Source organism: Hemitrygon akajei, chromosome 4 (assembly GCF_048418815.1).
Source record: "Hemitrygon akajei chromosome 4, sHemAka1.3, whole genome shotgun sequence".
Taxonomy (NCBI): domain Eukaryota; kingdom Metazoa; phylum Chordata; class Chondrichthyes; order Myliobatiformes; family Dasyatidae; genus Hemitrygon; species Hemitrygon akajei.
In genome coordinates, this window is record NC_133127.1 from 155,084,521 (window position 1) to 155,108,175 (window position 23,655).

General features: G+C 39.4%; 1 protein-coding gene across 1 annotated transcript in view; it reads left to right on the plus strand.

Annotated features, from left to right (window-relative positions):
• Positions 1-23,655, plus strand: part of mphosph8 (M-phase phosphoprotein 8) — a 57,984-nt gene that overhangs the window by 15,600 nt on the left and 18,729 nt on the right. The window contains exons 3-6 of the mRNA XM_073043673.1: positions 1,872-2,900; positions 7,492-7,597; positions 14,369-14,608; positions 15,598-15,717. Of these exons, the coding sequence (XP_072899774.1) occupies positions 1,872-2,900; positions 7,492-7,597; positions 14,369-14,608; positions 15,598-15,717 (1,495 nt within the window). The remainder of the gene's footprint in view (positions 1-1,871; positions 2,901-7,491; positions 7,598-14,368; positions 14,609-15,597; positions 15,718-23,655) is intronic.

A 23,655-nucleotide genomic window follows, 5' to 3' on the forward strand; every position in this document is an offset into this window, starting at 1 on the left:
GCTCTTAGCTTCATCCCACCCCCTCCGGTCTTCTATCATTTCACATTTCCCCCTCCCCCCACTACTTTCAAATCTCTTACTATCTTTCCTTTCGGTTAGTCCTGACAAAGGGTCTCGGCCTGAAACGTCGACAGCGCTTCTCCCTATAGATGGTGCCTGGCCTGCTGTGTTCCACCAGCATTTTGTGTGTGTTGTTGTTTGAATTTCCAGCATCTGCAGATTTCCTCGTGTTTGCCTGATATTATGAGCTGCCCTTTTAATGAATTGGCTGTTATCGGTCCCAAGTCTGGTGCAGCTACAGGTTGAGTGTAACTTATTTTTGAACTTGTGAACTTTCAAAATATCTCAGTTGAGGAACAGGGGAACTCTTTCTGTTAGGCTTCATATCTGGCGCATGATCTGTCGTCATCCTTCATCATTTTCACCAGCTGCAATAGGATCCCAGTTCTAGCCACATCTTTCCTACTTGTACCCAGAATTTCCTCACCCATTTTAGATTTCTACAGGGGTTACTCTTTCTTATTCCCGTGTTTGCTCATCCCTCTCCACTCACTTATCCCTGAGCTCTACTTTGCCTTTGCAACACCATTCCCTACACCTCTACCCTCACTACCTTCCAGGGACCTAAATAGCCTTTCCAAAACACTAGTGTCTGCCTTCTCAAACCTCATTTACTGCTTTTGTTCTCCTGATGTACTCTTGACTACATAGGCTGTGTAACGCACACACACATGATGTTGGAGGAACTCAGCAGACCAAGACTCTCTGCCTGAAACTTCGACTGCCTGGCCTGCTGAGTTCCTCCAGTGTTTTGTATGTGTTGCTTGGATTTCCAGCATCTGCAGATTTTCTCTTGTTTGTGATAGGCTATGTAAATAGTTTGCAAAGTGCCTGTGCTCTCTCCACAGTGCGCATCTTGAGATCATGGTTGTGTGCCATTTTAACTGCCCTTCCCTTTCCCCAAAGTCTGTCTGTCCTTGTCCTTCTCTACCACCAGGATGAGGCCAAACACAAACTAAACTGACATCTCATTCTGCATGGGAAGTCTACAATCTATTAATAAGAATACTGAATTTTCCAGTTTAAAATAACCCTTGCCCTCAATGTTCCCCCATCACCATTGTCATCTCCCTTTTGCATTTGCCCTTCATCTTTCTGTTAATAGTTCTCATCATTTTGTTCCTTATTTTGTTTGGTCTCAACACTTGTAGCATTTGTGTCCATGCTTATCACCCTGCAACCTCCACCTCCCTAGAACAGGCTCCATCTGTCCCATTTTTTTCCTTGTCTGCTTTCACATTGCCATCTGCTGTCCCATCACCCTCCTCTCCATTCTCAGTCCTGATGCAACATCTCAATCAGAAAGATTGACCTCCTCTTCAGCAGATGTTGCTTGACCTGCTGAGTTTTAGCAGTAGTTTTTAACTCCATACATACAACAAAAAAAAAGATTCTTTGAAGGATTAAACTTTAATAATTTTTGAATTAATTGAAAATGTTTACATGTTTTAAGTGTTCATAATTTGCCCTTCATGCTGCAATATTTATCTCTGATCTCTGATCAGTGATGTTACAAACCAATTACATTTTAATGGTAAATCCTTTATTTATCTAAAACAAATTTTGAGAATTTAAATGAAATTTCTTGATCAATTGCAGATTCTAAACTCAAGACCCACTAAATACTGACATTTAAAGGAAGGAAGATAAATAACAAATCAATCGAATAGTAATATAAAGGAAATTGGAATGAAAGAAATTTCACTTATTAAGATAAAATTTTCAGCTGGAATGCTTAAAGAAGTTTGAAGCTTTTAGCAAAACTATTTTGTTTTATCATGTACTCTTTCTGCCTATTTTTATTATTTCAGAAGCTTACCTTAGACAAAGATATTTTTGAAGATGAATCTACCGATGATTATGATACAGCAAAAGAAATCTCTTCACCAAAGACCAAAAAGAAAAAGAAGAGATCTAAAACTGAATTGGACATAAAACAGGACAGTCCCAAACTGGGGAAAAAATTCAAATCTAGCAGATCAAATAGTGGTGATCTAGGAGACACCTCAGGTGAAAATTTGAGAGATCTCTCAGATGATGATAAAGTGAAGAAAAAAAATTCAAGTGATTTGAAGAAACAGAAGAAAAAACATAGTGAGACAAACAATTTTTTATTGGAACCAGCTCCACAACATGACTTCTTATTAGAAACACCATTAACCCATGATAAATGCAAAGATCAGGAAAAATTGGATTCTATGAATACAACGTTAGAACAATTGAAGGAGCGGGACCAACCAGACACTCCTATAGTATCTATCAGATCTTTAGAAAGTTCAGAAGAAGATGACTTTGAACTTAATTTAAAGAGAAAAAAGAAGAAAATGGACAAAGTGACTAATACCAAGCAAGAAATAAAGTTACCAAAACAGAATAAAAATCAGAATAAAGATTATCTGGAAAAGAAAAATATACAGAAAAAAAATAACAGTCATGCCCAGAAAAACAAAAATCTTGAGAAACGTAAAGAAAATTTATCATCTTTAAAATCGGGAGGAACTGAAATTAAGGTTCCGAAATTTCAGCAAGAATCCAAAAGCAGAAAGTCAATAGAAGGGGAAAACAGTACCACACCTAAATCTGATTCTGTGAAACTGGTTAAAAAATTGAGTAAAATACAAAATATGATTGATACTTCATGCTCTGGGACTGAGAAGGTAATTCATGGTTCTGAATCAAATGTAACAACTTCAGGACAGCTACCCCTGTTCACTGAGCCTAGTCTGTTTGACAAATTACAACTGGATTGTGATGTTAATAGAGAAAATGTGAAGACTGATAAATCAAACTGCTTAGCAGTAAATACTGAGAAGCTGGAAATAGTTAAAACAACAACCCAGGTAAGATATATAAAATTAAGTTTTATAAGTTTGATGTTTTATGAGCGTAAGTACACTGAAGTTGCACAGTCACTTTCCAACATAGTGACTCCTATAGATTTTGAATTGTGAGCACTGTATTTCAAAATGCACAGATATACAGTATAATTTGAATGTGGGATGGTCCACAGATTCACTTATGGCCGTGTGTGCTGAATTAGGCATTACAGCTTCTGCATGTACAGTGCAGTAAAAGTAAGATGGCGAGGAATAGAATTCCTGCAAGAGTTACTGCAGCTATATTTTTGTGACTTCCAGTATCAAATGTACTTGAGAATGTTTTAAGCTGTATCAATTTTGTGTATATTAAATGTTTAATTAAAAAGTGCAACAGATGTTCACTATCACAGGCAGTAACATGTTATTCAAATTGGCATGACTCCATAGAGTAAATGCAATCAGTCTGAGGTGTCAGTGCTCACTTTTGTTGAGATTTGTATTTTGAGTATTTAAAAATTGCTATTTGGTTCAAATATTGGTTGCTATCTTCCTTAGCAGCCTAAATTTATCTTCCTGCTCTAAAGCAGTCTGAAACAAAGGGAACATACTGCAGAGTGAAGAATGAACAATAAATATAGGTAGGAATATAAAATTTGAGGTGTAGTAGATAGTCATTGAGCAATACAAGATGGATAAAGGCCCCTTAGCCCAACCATTTCACACTACAGTACCCATCTAGCTCGCCCCAGTTTCTTATGTTCAGCCCCTTTCCTTCTAAGCATCGCCCCCTCAAGTGCTTCTGAAATTATTACTATTTTACCTGCCTCAAATACTTTTTCTCTGGATGCTCATTGAATATACAACAACAATTTGCATTTTGGACTCCCCTACCAGGGGGAAAAGATTGTTACTCTCCACCTTATCGATGCTTCTCATAATTTTAAATATTTCTCAATTCCTCAATTCCAGGGGAAAAGACTGAGTGCATTCTCCCTATCTCTGCCCTTCCTAATCTTATGTACCTGTATAAGATCACCTCTTAGTTTTCTACACACTAATACTTGGCCAATTTCTCCTTATAACTCAGGCTGTCTAGCTCTGGCAAAATCTTTGTAAATCAACACACACAAATGCTGGAGGAACTCAGCAGCTCAGGCAGTACCTGTGGAAATGAATGATCAGTTGATGCTTCGGTTCGACCCTTCTTCACACTGGAAAGGAAGGGGGATGATGTCAGAATAAAAAGCTGGAGGAGGGGGAAGGCAGATAGCTAGAAGGTGATAGGTGAAGCCAGGTGGGTAGGAAAGGGTTGGAGAGGAAGAAATCTGATAGGAGAGGAGAGTGGACCATAGGAGAAAGGGAAAGCGGAGGGGACACAAAGGGAGGTGTTACGCAGATAAGAGGCCAGAATGGCGAATGGAAGAAGAGGGGAAGGGGAGGAAATTTTTTTTACTGGAAGGAGAAATCTCTATTCATGCCATCAGGTTGGAGGTTAACCGGACAGAATATAAGGCGTTGCTCCTCTACCCTGAGGGTGGCTTCACCTTACCATGGCACAAGAGGAAGCCTGAACTGACATGTTGAGATGGGAATTAAAATATTTGGCCACTGGCAAGCTCTGCTTTTAGCAGGTGGATGGAGGTGCTCGATGAAGTGGTCCCCCAATTTAAGATGGGTCTCACTAATGTAAAGGAGGCTGCATCGGGAGCACTGGACACAATAGATGATCCCAGCAGATTTGCAGGCGAAGTATTGCCTCACCTGGAAGGACTGGCTGGGGACCTGAATGGAGGAGGTGAATGGCAGTTGTAGCACTTCGGCCGCTTATTTAATTGCTGGGAGGGAGATTAGTGGGGAGTGACAAATGGACAAGGGAATCACAGAAAGTAGAGAGGGGGGGAAAGAGGTAAAGAAATGTTTGGTGGTAGGATCCCTTTGAAAATGGCAGAAGTTGTGGAGAATGAGGTGTTGGATGCAGAGGCTTGTGGGGGGGTAGGTAAGGACAAGAGGAACTCTATCATTTTATGGTGGTGGGAAGATGGGGTGTGCATGTAAATTCTTGTAAGTCTTTTCTGCTTTTTGTTTATCCCAGTATTTTCTATAATAGGGTGACCAGAATTGTACACGATATCCAGGTGTGTAATGTAATATCCCAACTCTTGTACTCAGTGCACTGATGAAAGCCAATGTGCTAAACACTTCAGTTTTCGGTCAGTTTCGATAAACTATGCATTTGTACACCTATGTGCTTGTGTCTCTCTTCTGTTACACTCCTCAGTGCCCTACCATTCATAGTACAAATCCTTTGGTGATTTGACTTTCCAAAATGCATCACCTCACACCATCTGTATTGAAATGCTCTAGACCAGACTGCTGTGTGAGGTAGGCTGTTGCGGGCCATTCTAAATTCCACCCCCTTACCCTCATCTACCTTTTTTGTTACCTCTTCAAAAAAAAAACTCAAATATACAATTGCAAGGAAAAGCTTGTGAATAATTTGCAATTACCTGTTTTTTTTGCATTAATTACTCATAAATCATGGTCTGATAATTGTCTGTCATAATTAGAGACAAACACAATCTGACTAAACTAATAACACACAAACAATTGCACTTATTTTTGTCAATACTGAGTACATCATTTAAGCAATCACAGTCTAGGTTTAAAAAAAACTATGTGAACATCTGGGGTAATGCCTTCAACAAAACCTACTTGGAGTCAGGTGTTTCAATCAATCTGTCTCTTTCTGTCACGCACACACACCCTGCTCTTCTCAAGAAAGATCTGTTTATGTGCACCTTGCCTCAATCAAAACAACTTTCAGAGGAAGAACTGTAGACATGTATGAAGCTGGAAAAATCTAGAAAAGCATTTCTAAAGTCCTGAGTGTTCATCAGCCAACAGTAAGAGAGATTGTCTACAAATGGAAGAAATTCAATACTGTTACTACTCCCAGGAGTAACAGCAAAAGACCTGCAGAAATCTCTAGAACTTGCTAAAGTGTCTCTTCATGTCTCCACTATAAGAAACACTGAACAAGAATGGTGTTCATGGAAGGACACAATGGAGGAAACCACTGAAATTGCCTACATCTTAAGTTCGCAAAACACTACCTGGATGTTCCACAATGCTTCTGGAACAATATTTTGTGGACAGATGAGACAAAAGTTGAGCTTTTTTGCCAGAAATGCACACTGTTCTGTTTGGAAGAAAAAGGGTACTCCATACCAACACCAAAAGCTCATCTAACAAAGCATGGTGGAAGGAGCATCATAGTTTGGGGTTGCTTTGTTGCCTCAGGGTCTGGACAGCTTGCAATCATTGAGGGAACAATGAATTCAAAATTGTATCAAGACATTTTACAGGAGAATGTCAGTGCAGTGGTCCATCACCTGAAGCTTAATAGAAGTTGAATGATGCAACAAGACAATGATCTGAAACACAAGAGTAAATCAGCAACAGAATGTTTTAAAAAGAAGAAAATTCATGTTTTGGAATGGCCAAGACAGAGTCCAGACCTTAACCAAATTGAGTTGCTGTGGCATCACCTGAAGAGGACTGTTCATGCAAGGTATCCCAGAAATATTGATGAACTGAAACAGTTTTGTATGGAGGGATGGTCTAAAATTCCTCCTCGTCATTGTGCAAGTCAGATCAGCATCTACGGTAAACGTTTGGTGGAGGTTATTGCTGCTAAAAGATGTTCTATCAGTTATTAAATACAAGGACTCTCATACTTTTTCCAGCCTGGACTGTGAGTGATTAAACAATGTGTTCAGTAAAGACATAAAAAGTACAATTGTTTGTGCATTAGTTTAGGCAGGTTGTATTTGTCTATTATTGTGATCTAGATGAAGATCAAACCATATGTTATGAATAACTAATGCAGAAAACCAGGTAATTGCAAAGGATTCACAAACTTTTTCTTGCAACTGTAGGTAAAGCACAACTTTCCACAAAGCTATGATGACTCAGTTATGTACTGTAAATTACTTTGACATATAAATGGACTCAGCACTCATATCTGAAAGAAAATTAATTTCAAGGTAGAACATGTTCTTCGATAATAAATTTGCTTAAACTTTGACTTAAATCCTCCTAATTAGATTTTGTATACCCAAAATGATGGTAAATCCTATGCTTCAGAACTCCCTCCAGTAAGTTCACTACCACTGATATCAGGCTGACTGGCCTGTAGTTTCCTGGCTTGACCTTGGTATCCTTCTTAAACAATGAAATGACATTGGCCACCTTCCAGTCTTGAGGAACTTCACATGTGAACTTCAAACATGCTTATATATTGAACATGAAACCCATTCGTTAAGCTTTTTTTAAAACATTATTTATTGATTTTTGACATTCTGAATCTTGTTTATACCAAATATGCCATAGCTAGCAGGGGTACGGAGGGCTATGGTTTTGTGTAGATTGATGGAAGTAAGCAGTTTAAATGGTTTGGCGTGGACTTGATGGGCCAAAGGGCCTGTTTCTGTGCTTTGCTTTTCTATGACTCTATGTAAATATTTAATATGTGCAGCAGCATTTTTAGTTTCAGCTTTATGTAATTTTGGCTGAAGGGTGATCTGGCTAAAAATGCTATTTGTGTTTCCAGCCCTATTCCCGGGAGAAGTTGACAAAGAAAGGTGAAAGACCCAAAGAGATGTCTGATAAGAGGCAGGATACTGACAAAGGGCGAAAGGAGCAAAATGTGGACCACAGTAAGCCTTTGTAAACTATATTCCTTTGTATCACTGGTTTCCACATTCAACACAAGATTGTTCACACCAGGATATTACTTTCCTATTCTTTCTTAAAGAGTAACTTTTCAATGGGACTTACTAGATAGGAGTAAACACATTATGTCAACATTTGAAAGAAGAAATATATTTAAAAAAAAAAGAAAATGCAGCATTAGTGGAAAGGGAAACATGGGATAAACATATTAATTAGGTTGTTGGCACTATGGTAGAACTCCTGTAATTTAACAGGAATGCTAATGTTCCTAGTGGAAAATTAGTCAAATTTTATGAACATCTTTTAAAAGTTGGTGTCAAACAACAAACTCTTAAATGGTTGGGCAATGGCAGGCTCTGGGAAACTGAGTACTACCTATTGGCCAGAAATAACATAATTCCTCTGAGTCTTGAATCTTACAAATAAGTGGAGTAAGATTTTTCTCCTTCAAATCTCTTAATTAATATTACATTGTTATTTTAATTGGCTTCAGCATTTCCATTTTCATTGAGTAGAAGGGTAGTAAGGACAGGCCAGAGAACATTATGCTGGTGAGTCTGACTTGGTTGTGGGTAAGTTACTGGAGGGAATTCTGAGGAACGTTATCTCCCCTCACTTGGATAGTCAAGGCCTGATCTTCAATAGTCAGCATGTTTTTCTGCATGGAGGTCATATCTGACAAATCATTTGGATTTATTTGAAGGCGTTAGATGGAGTTAGGCAGTGGATATTACCTTTATGGACTTTAGTAAGGGCTTTAATGAGGTTCTGAATGGCCGGCTGATCTGGAAGGTTAGGTTGTTTGGGATTCAGGGAGAGCTAGCAAGATTGATTCAGAATTGTATCAATGATGGGAAGCAGAGAGTAATGGTTAAAAGTAAATTCTATGACTGAGGCCTGTGGCTAGTGGAGTGCTCCAGGGATCGCTGGGATCTGTTATTTATTATCTATGTAAGTAAGTTAGATGTGAGTTTATTGATGAAATTTGGGGATCTTGCTGATCGTGAAGCAAGTTACAATCAATTACAAAGTAATCTTGATCAGTTAGAGAGATGGACTAGACTATGCCTTTATTTCTTCTACTATAGTGCATGACCATACACTTCCCTACACTATTCCATTTGCTTTCCTTTTCCCCATTCATCTAATCTGTCCAAGTCCTTCGCAGACTTCCTGTTTCCTCGACAAAACATGCCCCTCTGCCTATCTTTGTATTGTCTGAAAACTTGGTGACAAGGCTATGAATTCCAATATCCAAATCATTGACATATACCTTGAAAAGAAGCGGTCCCAACTCCGACCCCTGTGTATCATCATTAGTCACTGGCGGCCAACTAGAAAAGACCCCCTTTATTCCCACCCTTTTCCTTCTGCCAGTCGGCCAATTTTCTATTCATGCTAGAATCTTTCCTATAATACCATGAGCTCTTGTTTAACAGCCTCATGTGGCACATAAAAATCCAAATAAACAACATCAATTGACTCTTTTGTCTGTCTTGCCTGTTATTTCCTCAAAGAATTCTAATAGATTAGTTAGGCAATATTTCTCTATAAGGAAACCATGTTGACTTTGGCCTAATTTATTACAACTCTTCAAGTACCCTAAAACCTCATCCTGAATAACATCTAACTTTTTGCCAACCAATGAAGTGAAGCTAACTGGCCTATAATTTCCTCCAATTGTCCAGTTCTCCACAGCCACTGCAGAATCGAGTGACCCTTGAAAATCACCACTAATGCTTCCAGTCTCTTTAGCTACCTCTTTCAGAACTCTGGGGTGTAATCCATCTGATGAGGTGACTTATTCACTCTCAGCCTTTTCAGCTTCCTAAACACCTGAGTAATGGTGACTACACTCACCTGTGCTCCCTGCTACACTCTAACTTATGGCATACTGTTCATGTCTTCCACAGTGAAGATTGACACAAAACACTTAGAGTTTGTTCATCTCCTGTCCAGCATAATTTTTCAGTGGTCTGATATCCTCTAATGCCTCTTTTACTCTTTGAAGGTTTGGTATCCTCCTTGATATTGCTGGCTAGCTTACATTCACAATCCATCTTCTTTCTCTATTGCTTTTTAGTTACTTTCTGTAGATTTTTAAATGCATACCAATCCTCTAGCCTCCCAGTCATATTTTACCACATTGTATACTCTTTTGCTTTTATGCTGTCTTTGACTTGTCAGACAATATGGGTGCCTGTGTCCCATGAATTCAAACCCATTTCTCTCTCACTAATCACTGAGCCATCCATTTAGTTCTGATCTCACTTACCCTGTCTCAATTTGCCGATCCAGATAGTATTACCTTTATGATTCTGCAGTTTTCATTTAGTCCCCAGTAGCTCTAATTCCCTCAGTAAAATCTCTTCCTTTGTTGCTGATACCTGTATGGACAACAACAGCTGGATTTTCCCCTCCCACTCCAAATTCATTTGCAGGTCAGATAGGATATCCTGAACCTGGGCACTGGGCAGACGGCATAGATTTTGGGAGCCTCAATCCATGCAACAGAGAATCGTGTCTATTCCCTAACTCTTCTATCACTAATTAATCAGAATCAGATTTAATATCACTGACATATGTCATGAAATTCATTGTTTTGGAGCAGCAGTACATTACAATAGAAAATAATTAAAAATCCTATAAATTACAGTAAGAAATAAAAACCCTATAAATTACAATAAAAAATTAAATTTGTGCAAAAAGATAGTGAGGTAGTGTACATGGGTTCAATGTCCATTCAGAAATCTAATGGCAGAGGGGAAGAAGCTATTCCTGAAATGTTGAGTGTATGTTTTCAGGCACCTGTACCACCACCTTGATGGTAGCAATAAGAGGGCATGTGATAGTGTCCTTAATGATTGATGCAACATCATCTTGTGAAGATGTCCTCGATGCTGGGAAGGCTAATGCCCACAGTTACATTTCACTTCTTTCTCTCTTGAATGGCTCCCTGACCCACAGTGATACGGTTTGGTTGCTCATCTTTCCTATAGACCCCACTATCCTCCTCACAGGGTTCAACAATCTCAGACCTGTTGGATAAGCTTAAATGCCGAGGCTCCTCCTGTACTACTTTTTGGATTCCCCTACCTGTCTCATTCACAGTTACGCTTTCTTGTCCCTGGCCAAAAACCAAATCTGAAGTAGTTTATCTACTGGGTGCAATTGCCTCCTGAAGCATAGTGTCCAAGTAAATTTTCCCTCCCTGATTCATCACTGTGTTCGAAGCTCAGATTCCAGGTCATCTACTTTGAGTTTGAATTCCTCAAGCAGCCAACACATGCTGCACATGTGGTCACCAGAAACCACAATAGGGTCCACCTGCTCCCACATCACACAGATACAACACATCTCCTAACCCTGCATACCTAATGTTTTTAATTTATTATTGAGACATGAGAGGAACTTCTTTATACAAAGGGTTGTAAGTACCTGGAAAGAGCTGCCAGAACAATTGGTGAAAGTAGATACAACTGAAACATTTAAGAAGCATTTGGATAGGTACATGGAGAGGAAAGGTTTATATGGTTATGGGCTAAACATGGACATCTGAAACAACCAGGGAGGATGCTGTGGCTGCCTAAGACCAGTTAGGCCACAGGGCCTATGCTGTATTACTCTGACTAGACATGACTCAGCACTCCCCTCTGGATCCTTAATATCCTGACCAACAGACTGCAATTTAGTAAGGAGAGGTAGCAATACATGCTACACACTCCCTATGTACTAATAACTTGGTGGCAAAAAATCTGCTGTAACTCCATTTACATGTTTGTAGATGATAGTACCAAAGTGGGCTGGAACTGAAACAATGAAATGGAGTACAGGAAGGAGATGGTAGGGCTTGTGGCATGGTGTCGAGACAAAAGCCTCTTCCCTCAATGTCTGCAGAACAGTTGGTCTTTGACTTCAGGAAGTGGGGTAGTGTACATGTTTCTTTTGTGTCAGTGGTGTCAAGGTAAAGATGGTTGGGAACCTCAAATTCCTGTGTATAAATATCATTGATAGTCTGTACAGGTCCACCCATGTGGTTACTCTGGCCAGAAAAGTGCACGTGTACTACTTCAGAAAGCTATGGAAATACTGCATGTCCCCATTGACAGTCATCAATTTTATAGATGCACTATAGAAATAATCTTATCTTACAGATTGCTCACAGCATGGTATGTTATTTTTTAGTAGTTTTTAAAAATAATATATTTTTGTACTACCTCAATGTGATCTACTGGGATAGCATGGAAATAAAAGCTTTGCAGTATATCTTGCTACATGTGACAGTAGAAACATAGAAAACCTACAGCACAATACAGGCCCTTCGGCCCACAAAGTTCTGCCACACATGTCCTTGCCTTAGAACTATCTAGGCTTACCCATAGCCCTCTATTTTTCTAAGCTCCGTGCATCCATCCATCCATCCATCCAGGAGTCTCTTAAAAGACCCTATCATTTCCACCACCACCACCACCAGCACTGCTGTTGCCGCCGGCCCATTCCATGCACTCACCACTCTCTGTGTATATAAAAAATACTTGCCCCCGACATCTCCTCTGTACCTACTTCCAAGCACCTTAAAACTATGCCCTCTCACGCTAGCCATTTCAGCCCTGGGAAAAAGCCTCTGACTATCCACACGATCAATGCCTCTCATTATCTTGTACACCTCTATCAGGTCACCTCTCATCCTCCGTCGCTTCAAGTAGAAAAGGCCGAGTTCACTCAACCTGTTCTCATAAGGCATGCTCCCCAATCCAGGCAACATCCTTGTAAATCTACTCTGGTCTATGGTTTCCACATCCTTTCTGTAGTGAGGCGACCAGAACTGAATACAGTACTCCAAGTGGGGTCAGACCATGGTCCTATATAGCTGCAACATTACCTCTCAGCTCCTAAGCCACAATTGATGAAGGCCAATGCACTGTATGCTTTCTTAACCACAGAGTCAACCTGCATAGTAGCTTTGAGTGTCCTATGGACTTGGACCTCGAGATTCCTCTGATCCCTCTAACTAATGCTATATTCTGCCATCATATTTGACCTACCACCACATCCTTTTTCCTAACATTTACATGCTCAAGCTTTTCAAATACCTCAACTATCTCCTCCAGTTCCATACACACTTTTCCACTGTCACACTTGATTGGTCCTATTCTCTCATGTCTTATCCTCTTGCTCTTCACATACTTGTAGAATGCCTTGGGGTTTTCCTTACTCCTGTCTGTCAAGGCCTTCTCATGGCCCCTTCTGGCTCTCCTGATTTCTTTCTTAAGCTCCTTTCTGCTAGCCTTATAATCTTCTCTATCATTACCTAGTTTTTTGAACCTTTCGTAAGCTCTTCTTGACTAGATTTACAACAGCCTTTGTACACCATGGTTCCTGTACCCTTTCATCATTTCCCTGTCTCATTGGAACTTGTCTACACAGAACCCCACACAAATATCCCCTGAACTTTTGCCATATTTCTTCTATATGTTTCCCTGAGAACATCTGTTTCCAATTCATGCTTCTAAGTTCCTGCCTGATAGCCTCATATTTCCCCTTACTCCAATTAAACAGTTCCCTAACTTGTCTGTTCCTATCCCTCTCAATGCTATGGTAAAGGAGATAGAATTGTGATCACTATCTCCAAAATGCTTTCCCACTGAGAGACCAGACACCTGACCAGGTTCATTTCCCAATACCAGATCAAGTACAGCCTCTCCTCTTGTAGGCTTATCTACATATTGTGTCAGAAAACCTTCCTGAACACACCTAACAAGCTCCATCTCATCTAAACCCCTCACTCTAGTGAGATGCCAATCAATATTTGGGGAATTAAAATCTCCCACCACAACAACCCCGTTATTATGACAATATTTAACAATGATCAAAGTACTGACAACAATTTGTCATTTGTTTACTAATTAAAATGGACCATTACCAGGAGTGATTTCTGAATAGGTGTTAGAAGAGAGAAGCAGGGGAGGTGGGTAGGTGATGTGGGGACTTTTAAGAATTTTGATTTGGTATCTCCAACATGATACAATCCTCCATGAGTATTCTAAAATAATAGTCTCAATAATTCAGCAGCTGTCCTAAAATGGCAGCACTTTGCCAAAATGTATCATGAGCTGCTGATAAAAGACAGAACTGGTCAATAAGTATTTGGTCTTGACTACTTCGGTTTTGGTGAGAACCAGTTAGATTGTTGACTGCTGGAGAAGCGTTTTGTAGGACAATTGGTCCAATTATTTGTTACAATGTGAATTGTTATCTAGCAGATATTTTAATAAATTGAGCTTGGTACAAACCTGGTGTAATAGAGCTGGAATTCTAAAGGGTAGATTTTATAACAACTTTCATGGTTTCCTGTTGAGTTTTATTAAGGTTTTAATTTAATTAGTTAACTGTTATGGTGGGATTTGAACACTTTTCCTTGAATTTGTAATCTAGACCTCTAAATTGCTAGTGATTTACCACAATATTACTGCAGGGAAAAGATAACTTCATGAAGAAAACCATTACGCTCTGGAAATTGTGGATAAATTTCCAGCAGTGATGCCCCAAACATTGTCGTGTGTCCACCATTTAGCTGCCATCCATATACAGTTAATACTTTTAGAAAAAAAGTTTCTGAAGATTGTTTGATTCCTTCTATTGAGAAACCAATATTGGTGATCCTATACTTGTCTACTATTGTGTAAGTAACTCTGAAGTAGATATTTTATGTCTTTTGTTTATAATATTGATAATGTTTTTCATTTGTAATATAGATAATCGAGAGATGAAGGGCCTTTTTGACAAGTTTCTCATTCCCTTTACTGATGTCACTGATTCTGAGGATAGGAAAGATAAAGATCCAGTTTCCCATTATCCTAAATTTGAGGAGAATCAAAATAAAGAGAATCAGCTACAAAAAGATAAGAGAAAAGAGAATGATTCACGACTGCAAATGGCACTTGAAGAAACTCATAAAAATATTGAGACCATTCCTCATAATGAAGAGAATGCAGGTAAAACTTAACTTATTTAACTAGAGTAAATTTTCCATTTGTGACATTGTTTTGTTTAATGGGTAAGGTAACAATCTTGTCATTCATTATTTTTGATAAATGTTATAGTAGCATACATCTATAACAAAACAGGGATGAATTTGGCATCAAAATTCCAACAGCAAGCTTTTCCTTCACTTAGAGAAGTGACAAACTGAAAATTACAATTATAGTTGTTGCTTAGGTGCACTATCATTGGCTTGAATTGGAGATCAAGTTTTGTGTTTTTACTCGATGCTTTTACTCACTGTGGGATGCTGAACACTTTATGCCAGCCCTTCGTGTACTCCAAGAGAGACAAAAAGACCAAGAGAAAGAGGCAATAAAATGTTTCAAAGCAATGTGATACCTATCTTTTCCAGTCAAGATCTACTGCAGCTTCCTCTTGAAGGCATGAGAAATGGTAGCTTGCAAATATTATAGGGGCTCATTATCTGGGGAAAAAATTCTTCGTTTTTTTGGGGTTTTTTTGTTGGTGTTATTTTTTGCATTATTTAAATATATGATTCCTGGTCCTACCCAGGAATCTGACAAATAGAACAACGGTACCCCATTCCATTCATTAAGTTATAGTTGTTATAAGTTTTGTTTAAAAAATAATAATAAATTCTGCTCTTGTTGGTCATTGTGAGTAAAGAAGATTTGTTTAAACTAGGAATTACTTCCAAGGCTTGTCCAAACTTTTTTTTTCAGGTAGCTGTATATTAACCACATAACAAATATATACTAATGGGATCTTAATTTTGCAGAATTCCTTTTATGAATATAAATGAATACTTTATTAGCATTAGTGATACCTACTTTGGTTGTAAGTCTTCAGCGATTGAAATTTACATGTTTATTTGTTTCCTCTTAATTATTTTCAAATTTAGTTCTGGTCTTCATTATCAGTTCTTGAATGTCAGTGCTTGAATCGTAGTTATTGTTTTTGCTTTGCTCTTGATTTTTAGAAGACAAAATGCCAAAGTTGGGTGTAGGCCTACAACTTGATTGGATGACATTAGAAGATTTTCAGAAACATCTGGATGGAAATGATGATTTGCGTGCTCCACCAAAAATAATATCCAATAGTGAGTAGTGTAATGATTTTATATTAAATAGAGGAAACTGAAAGCTACTTTCAGAATGAATATAAGACATGTAAGTACACATCTATTAACACAATGTGTTGATAATTACATTCCTTAGACTTTTTTGCTTATAATGAAATCCTAAAAGTTTTAGGTGAAGACTTACCAATGCTGACAGATAGGGAGTCTGGACAGTTAACACGAGGGCGAGACAGCTGAGAGGTTTGCTAGCGCTGTTCAGGAGGGTTTAAAGCTGAATTAGCAAGGAAAGGGGATTCTGAGTAGTTCCTCAAATGAAGAGGTACATGTATCTAGAGAATAGTTAGTAAATCAAATAAGCATTAAGGGAATTCAAAACTAAGTTGTATCTATTCGAGTGTAAAGAGTATTTTAAAAAAAAGTTGCAGTTAAACTCTGGTGTATGGAATTCTTGCCATCACTGAGACATAGGTGAATGATTGGCTGGACTGACCACTCAATATCCGAGAGCATAAAACTGTCAGGTAATTTGGGAGGAAGCTTTGCATTGTTTGTAAGATTGCGTTTTTTCAGTATTGAGAGAGGATATCCTAAAAGGCGGTTCAAGCAAGACCATATAGCAAGACATTAGAAACAAAAAGGGTGTATTACAGACCTCCCAATAGTCAACAGGAGTTAGAGGAACAAATATGTAAGCAGATATCAGAGTGATGCAAGATCAATAGGGTTATCATACTGGGGGATTAATTTTCCCAAATATTAACTAGGATTGCCACAGTGTTAAAGGCTGAGTGTTGGATCTTTAGAGGTATGTCAGGGGAGCTTTTTGATGCAGTATGTAGATGAGAGCAACAAGGGGAGGAGAATTACGGACATCATCTTAGTCATGTGGAGGGAATGTCATTGGGGGATCATTTTACAGATCATAACAGTATATTTTAAAGTGATTATGGAAAAGGATAGGGATACACCAATGAAAAATGGTTTAAACGGGGGAATTTGTAAGAGATTGCTGATGTTGGAAACTGGAGCAATAAACAATCCAGGGAAAGAGCTTGATTGCTGTGCAGCTTCCAGAGAGGGAAATCAACAGTTGATGTACCGGGTAAAGATGCTTAATCTAAGCTGAAAGATGGAGTGATAGCCAATATAAAGAGGTGAAAGGAAGGGTTGCAACAACAGCTGGTAAGCATAAATGGATCTAGTTGAGTAATAATAAGTAGGTAGGAGAGATGAATGAACATAATGACAGAATCTGGGAGGTGAAAGGTGGATGCAACAGAGTGCTACAGGCAATGGTTCTGATTGGAAAGGAAGGTGGTGTGTAAAACCAAGTAAAAGTTGAGTGGGCAGATGGGAACAGTAGGAAAGGGGACCCAGTGGGAGGATTGTGTGCATGATGGGTAAATAGAGTAGGTGGAAGTAGGTAAAGAAGCAAGGTGATGGGGAGCTGGAAGCTTGGAATTGTGGGGTGGGATTGCAGCAAATAGGTAGATCAGTTCTACCAAAGTGCATGACTATGTACCTCCCGACACTGTATTCCATATGCCATTTTTTTTGCCCATTCTCCTAATCTAAGTCCTTTTGTAGCCTCTATACTTCCCCACAACTACCTGCCCTCCACCTACCTTCATATCATCTGCAAACTTTACAACAAAGCCATCAATTCCATCATCCAAATCATTGATATATAATGTAAAACGAATCTGTCCCAACACAAACCCCTGTGGAATACCACTAGTCACTGTCAGCCAGCCAGAAAAAGCTCCCATTATTCCCACTCTTTGCCTCCTGCCAGTCAGCCACTGCTTTATCCATGCTAGAACCTTTCCTATAGTACCATGGGCTCGTAGCTTGTTCAGCAGCCTCATGTGGCACCTTGTCAGAGGCCTTCCAAGTACACAACATCAACCAGTTCTCTTGTCTATCCTACTTATTTCTTCAAGAAGTTCCAATAGATTTGTCAGGCAAGATTTTCCTTGAGGAAACCATGCTGTCTACGGCCTATTTTATCATGTGCCTTCAAGTACCCTGATACCTCAACTTTAATAATCGACTCCAACATCTTCCCAACCACTGAGGTCAGACTAACTGGCCTATAGTTGCCTTCCTTCTGCCTCTCCTCCTTCTTGAAGAGTGGAGTGACATTTTACAATTTTTCAGTCTTCTAGAACTATTCGAGAATCTAGTGATTCTTGAAAGATCATTAACAATGCCTCCACGATCTCTTCAGTCATCTCTTCCAGAATCCTGGGGTGTGCACCATCTGGTCTGGGTGAGTTATCCACCTTCAGACCTTTCAGTTTCCAAAGAACCTTCTCTCTAGTTATGGTAACTTCACACACTTCATGACCCCAACACCTGGAGCTTTCACCATACTGTTAGTGTCTTCCACAGTGAAGAATGTTGTAAAAATATTTATTCGGTTTGTCCACCATTTCATTGTCCCCCATTATTACCTCACCAACATAGTTTTCCAGCGGTCTGATATCCACTCTCATCTCTCTTTCACACTTTATTTATCTGAAGAGACTTTTGGTATCATCTTTAATATTATTGGCCAGCTTACTTTCTTATTCCATATTTACCTTAAAGACTTACTTAGTTGCCTTCTGTTGGTATTTGAAAGCATCCCAGTCCTCTAACTTCCCACTAATGTTTGCTCTATTATATGCCCTTTCTTTGGCTTTTATGTTGATTTTGACTTCTTGTTAGCCTTACTACTTCTTTGGGATGTGTCTATCCTGTGCCTTCTAAATTGCTTCCAGAAATTACAGCCATTGCTGCTTTGCCGTCATCCCTGCCAATGTTCTTTTCCAATCGATCCATTCTGGCCAACTCTCCCTCATGCCTCTGTAATTTCCTTTACTCCACTGTAATACTGATTCATCTGTCTTTAGCTTCTTAAATTTCAGGGTGAATTTGATCGTATTATGATCACTTACCCCTAAGGGTTCTTTTACCTTGAGCTCTAATCAATTCTGGTTCATTGCACAACATCTAATCCAGAGTAGCTGATCCTCTATTGGGCTCAACCAGAGGCTCTAAATAATATTAATAAATACTTCATTGATCCTAAGTCAAACATTCTTTCATTACAGCAGCAACATTTAAAAACACACTTAGCAGTGTGCAGACTTAACTATAAAATAACAGAATAATAATATATACACTAATTATTTACCAATGTGCAATAATAATGTACAAAATAATGAAACATAGACCATTGTACTAAGATGTGTGTGCTCCTGTCACACAGAGATGAACTGTTGTATATGCTTATTGCATTTGGGAGGAAAGCTTTTCTGCAATGATCCTTGTGACAGCGGAGCTGAATGAGTCCATTTGAAAGGGTGCTTCACTGTTTCTTCAGTAGGTCGTGGAGAGGATGTGCCAGATTGTCCATAATGACCTCCACTCCTTCACTAACTCAAAAAGGGTCTGGGTTGTAGCCAAGGAAGGATCCAGCCTTTTTGATGAGTTTATTTAGTCACTGATGCTGCTCCCCCAACATAAAGCTGCAAAGAAGATTGCACTCGCTACAACAGACTGATAAACGATCTCCAATATCCTGCTGTACACATTGAAGGATCTCAGTTTCCTTAGAAAATAGAGTCTGCTCATCCCGTTCATATAAACAGCCTTGGTGTTGGTTTTCCAGTCAAGTCTGTTGTCGAGGTCAACACCTAAGTATTTGTACTCTGCCACCACCACAGCTGCTTCTCCCAGAATGTATACAGAACTTGTCACCATCCTCTTCCTCCTAAAATCAAACACCATCTCCCTGGTTTTGGCCACATTCAGGAGCAGGTGATTCCTCCCGCACCACTCCACAAACTTGTCCACCAGTCCTCTGTACAACGACTTCTGCCCATCTCTGATATACCCAACCACCGCAGAGTAATCAGAGAACTTCTGAAAGTGACAAGACTCAGATTTGTATTGAAGGTCTGTGGTGTACAATGTGAACAGAAACGGAGATAGGACAGTCTCCAGTGCCACTCACCACTATTTCAAGACAGAAATACCCAGTGTTCAAACTGGGGTCTATCTGTCAGGTACAGACAGACATACAGACATACTTTATTGATCCCGAGGGAAAATGGGTAGTCAGTAATTCAAGAGATAGTGGATTTGTCTATGCCCATCCTTTGCAGCTTCTCGCTCAGAAGTGGTGGTTAGATTGTACTGAGGCCATTAGAGAAATCAAAAAATGTGATTCGCACAATGCTGCCACTATCATCTAGGTGGGAATGAGCTCTCTGCAATGTGAGGTTGGTAGGCAAACTGTAGAAGGTCCAATGAAGAAATGAAGTTCTCACCTGCAGTCCAAGGTAAATCAGGACCAGTGAAATGTGAGGGCAATTGTTCTGTAGTGATTTAGTTCAATGGAGTCGCCTTCTTGGGTTCAGGAATCAAGCAGGAGATCTTCCATAGCACCAGTACCTTTTCCTGACTCAGACTTGGATTGCAAGGATGCTGCAAAATATCAGACAGCTGGCTCACACAGATCTTCAATACACTGCGGCTGATACCGTCCGGTCCAGCAGCCTTGCCTTAGTCTCTCCAGCTCACTCTTAAACCTGACGTGCAGTCAAAGTCATGCAGGGGAGGTGATCATCCCCATAGAGGCAGGATACTCCAAAGTTGTGGGGGGGAGGGGGGGGGTTTGGAACACAAGCACTCGCCAGAGGAGGGAGAAGCCATCTTGAAGGCACTCTAGAAATTCCCCCTCCTGGAACCAAGCACCAAATGATTTTCCCAAGCTACCTACATATTGAAGTCCCCCCCTGGACTATTGTAACATTGCCCTTTTGGCATGTATTTTCTATCTCCCATTGTAATTTGTAGGCCACATCCTTACTACTGTTTTGGGGGGAGGGGTGTGTGGGGAGCGGGTCTGTATACAACTCCCATCAGGATCTTTTTACCCTTGTAGTTCCTTAGCTCTATCCACAATGATTCAACACCTTCCAACCTTCTGTCACCTTTTTCTTATGATTTTATTTCATTTTTTTTAACCAACAAAGCAACATCGCCTCCTGTCTTCCTGCCTGCCCTTTCTATACAATGTGTATCCTTGGACATTAACTCCCAGCTATAATCTTTCAGCCAAAATTCAGTGATGCCTATAACCTCATGCCTGCCAATCTGCAATTGTGCTGCAAGTTCATCTACCTTATTCTGCATACCGTGCACATTCAAATATGACACCTTCAGTTCCTGTATTCACCCCTTTTTTGATTTTGTCCACCTTTACGTTGCAACTCATCTTGTTGACTGCAATTTTTCCCTATCAACAGCCTCTCCTCACCAACATTTGTAAACCAGCTACCTCAGCTTCAGCACTATTACCCACCTTTCCTACGATGCTTGTTGCATTAAAATTTGCACCATGCTCAACCTTTTGTTTGCTCATTTTGTCTGATGTCTTACCAACATCGGCCTCCACAACCTCTCCACTAACTATTCTAGCACTCTGGTTCCATCCCCTGCAACTCTAGTTTAAAACCCACTGTGAAGCATTAACAAACCTTCCTGCTAGGATATTAATAAGTATTAATTAATATGTTTGTGGATCACATGAAGATTGGAAGAGTTCTTCATGGGTTTTAAAGGTTATTTTAAGTGATAAAGCGATTATGAGTGTATTGGTGAAATGGACTGCAAAATGGCAGTTTAATCTAGACAAATGAGATGTTTGGAGGTACTAATGAGGCTAGAACATGCATCAAGAATGGTGGAGCCTTAGGGAATAATGAGGAACTGACAGCATTTAGGAAATGTCCAGATGACCACTTGAATCACTTGGGCTTGGAGGCTATGCACCAAGTGATAAGAGACAAAGGGTGCCCACTGCTTGCTGTGCAAGTTGATATTTGGCCACTGTAAATTGCTCCGTGGCAAAATCTTAGGGGATAAGTGATAGAGGGGAGAATAAATTGCAATTATTATATAATTAGAGTATATGGTTGTTTGATTGTGGTGTGGATTAGGTGATCTTATTTGTATGTTCTGTGAATATTAACTATAAATATGAAAGCTGACAATGCAAAAGCCATTATCACTTTAGGATTTATGAAGTTAAATTAATGAACTGCAAAATGTTTTGTTCTTGCCATTGTCTTTTACAAAGTTTGCATGGCTTTAGTTGACGTACTCTATTATACTGTACACCAAGAATGTTGTGGCTTGGTTAGTGATTAGCATCTCTTGGCATTGGTTTATTATTGTTCACATGTATTGAAATAAAGTGAAAAGCCTTCCTTGCATACTTTTTTTTTATATATATCAGATGATTACACAGTGCACTGCGGTAGAACAAAGTAAAATAACAATACAGAATTAAGTGTAACTATACAGAGAAAGTACAGTGCAAGTAAACAAGGTACCAGATCATAAGGTAAATTGGACTCTTGACCTCACAATTTATCAGGAAATTAGGGAACTATTATAACAGCAGGATAGAAGTTGAATCTTGAGTGTGGTAGTACATGCTTTCAGCCTTTCCTATCTTCTGCCTGATGAAAACTGATGGGATTTTTAAAGAAAACTTAAAATCTTATCAAAACATAATGCAGCCTCTTTAAATTTTCATTTATATTTCCTTCAGTCTGATTATAGGCAAGCAATCTGGATAGTGTATTGCTATTACATAATAATACAAGTTCAAACAATGATTGAATACAATTTATAAATGTCCTTTTGGATGGGATTTACAATTGAGATTGGTGGTTAGCTTATATCTTGTTTAGTTGTATGTAAACAGTTCGAAGCTTTTGTGAGTTTTAATAAATGTAAGAACATGTTTGGGAATGAAAGGGTTATCGTATTAGGAGCGTTTGACTCTGAGCTTGTACTCGCAGGAGTTTAGAAGAATGGGGGCGGGGGTGGGGATTCTTACTGAAATCTATCGAATATTGAAAGGCCTAGATGTTTCCTGGAGTGTGGGAATCTAGGTTCAGAAGGCACGGCCTCAGAATAGAACTCATCCTTAGAGAATAGAGGTGAAAATTAATTTCTTTAGCCAGAGCGTGGTGAATCTGTGGAATTCATTGACACGGAAGGCTGTAGAGGCCAGGTCATTGGGTATATTTAAAGCGGAGGTTGATAGGTTATTGATTAGTAAAGGCGGCAAAGGATATGGGGAGAAGGCTGGAGAGTGGGGTTGCGAGGGAAATAGATCAGCCATGATGGAATGACAGAACATTCGATGGGCTGAATGGACTAATTTTGATCCTATGATTTATGGCCTTATGTTATATTTAAAAATATATTAGTAAATAGGCTAAATAAGGTGATTAATTATTTAAACTATATTTACCACTTTTGGTTCTTAAAACTAGTTCAAGTGTCTAGCACTAACTTAAGAATATATCGGAGGCCTTGGATAAATAAGAGAAAATCTGCAATGCTGGAAATCCAAGCAACACACTCAAAATGCTGGAGGAACTCAGCAGGCCAAGCAGCATGTGAGGAAAAGAGTACAGTCGATGTTTCAGGGCAAGGCCCTTGTAAGTGTCGACTGTACTCTTTTTTCCATAGATGTGAAGTGGAGAGAGTGTTTGTACATCTGGCAGGAGCAAGGATGTTGGGAATAGTGAGGGTGGAACACTGCAGGAAGGGTGTAGGACAGATGGCAAAGAAGTGGCAGCGATGGGGGTGGGGTGATTGGTGTAGGTGCAGACACAGACACACCCAGCCGAGGGACACCAGGCAAGGTAATTTGATTTCAAACAATTGGTTTTTTGATTATTACCAAATGTGTCTGGTGCTTTCTGCTCTCTCCCTTCCCCTTTTTCCAACCATGATTCCCATCTCCTTGCCCCCTTTCCACCCTCAATCCACAATAGAGACACCATAAGTATCACGTTTGTCATCAATTTTTTTTCTACGGCAGCAGTACAGTGCAATACATAAAATTACTACAAACTTTAACTATATATATGTACCCAGGAC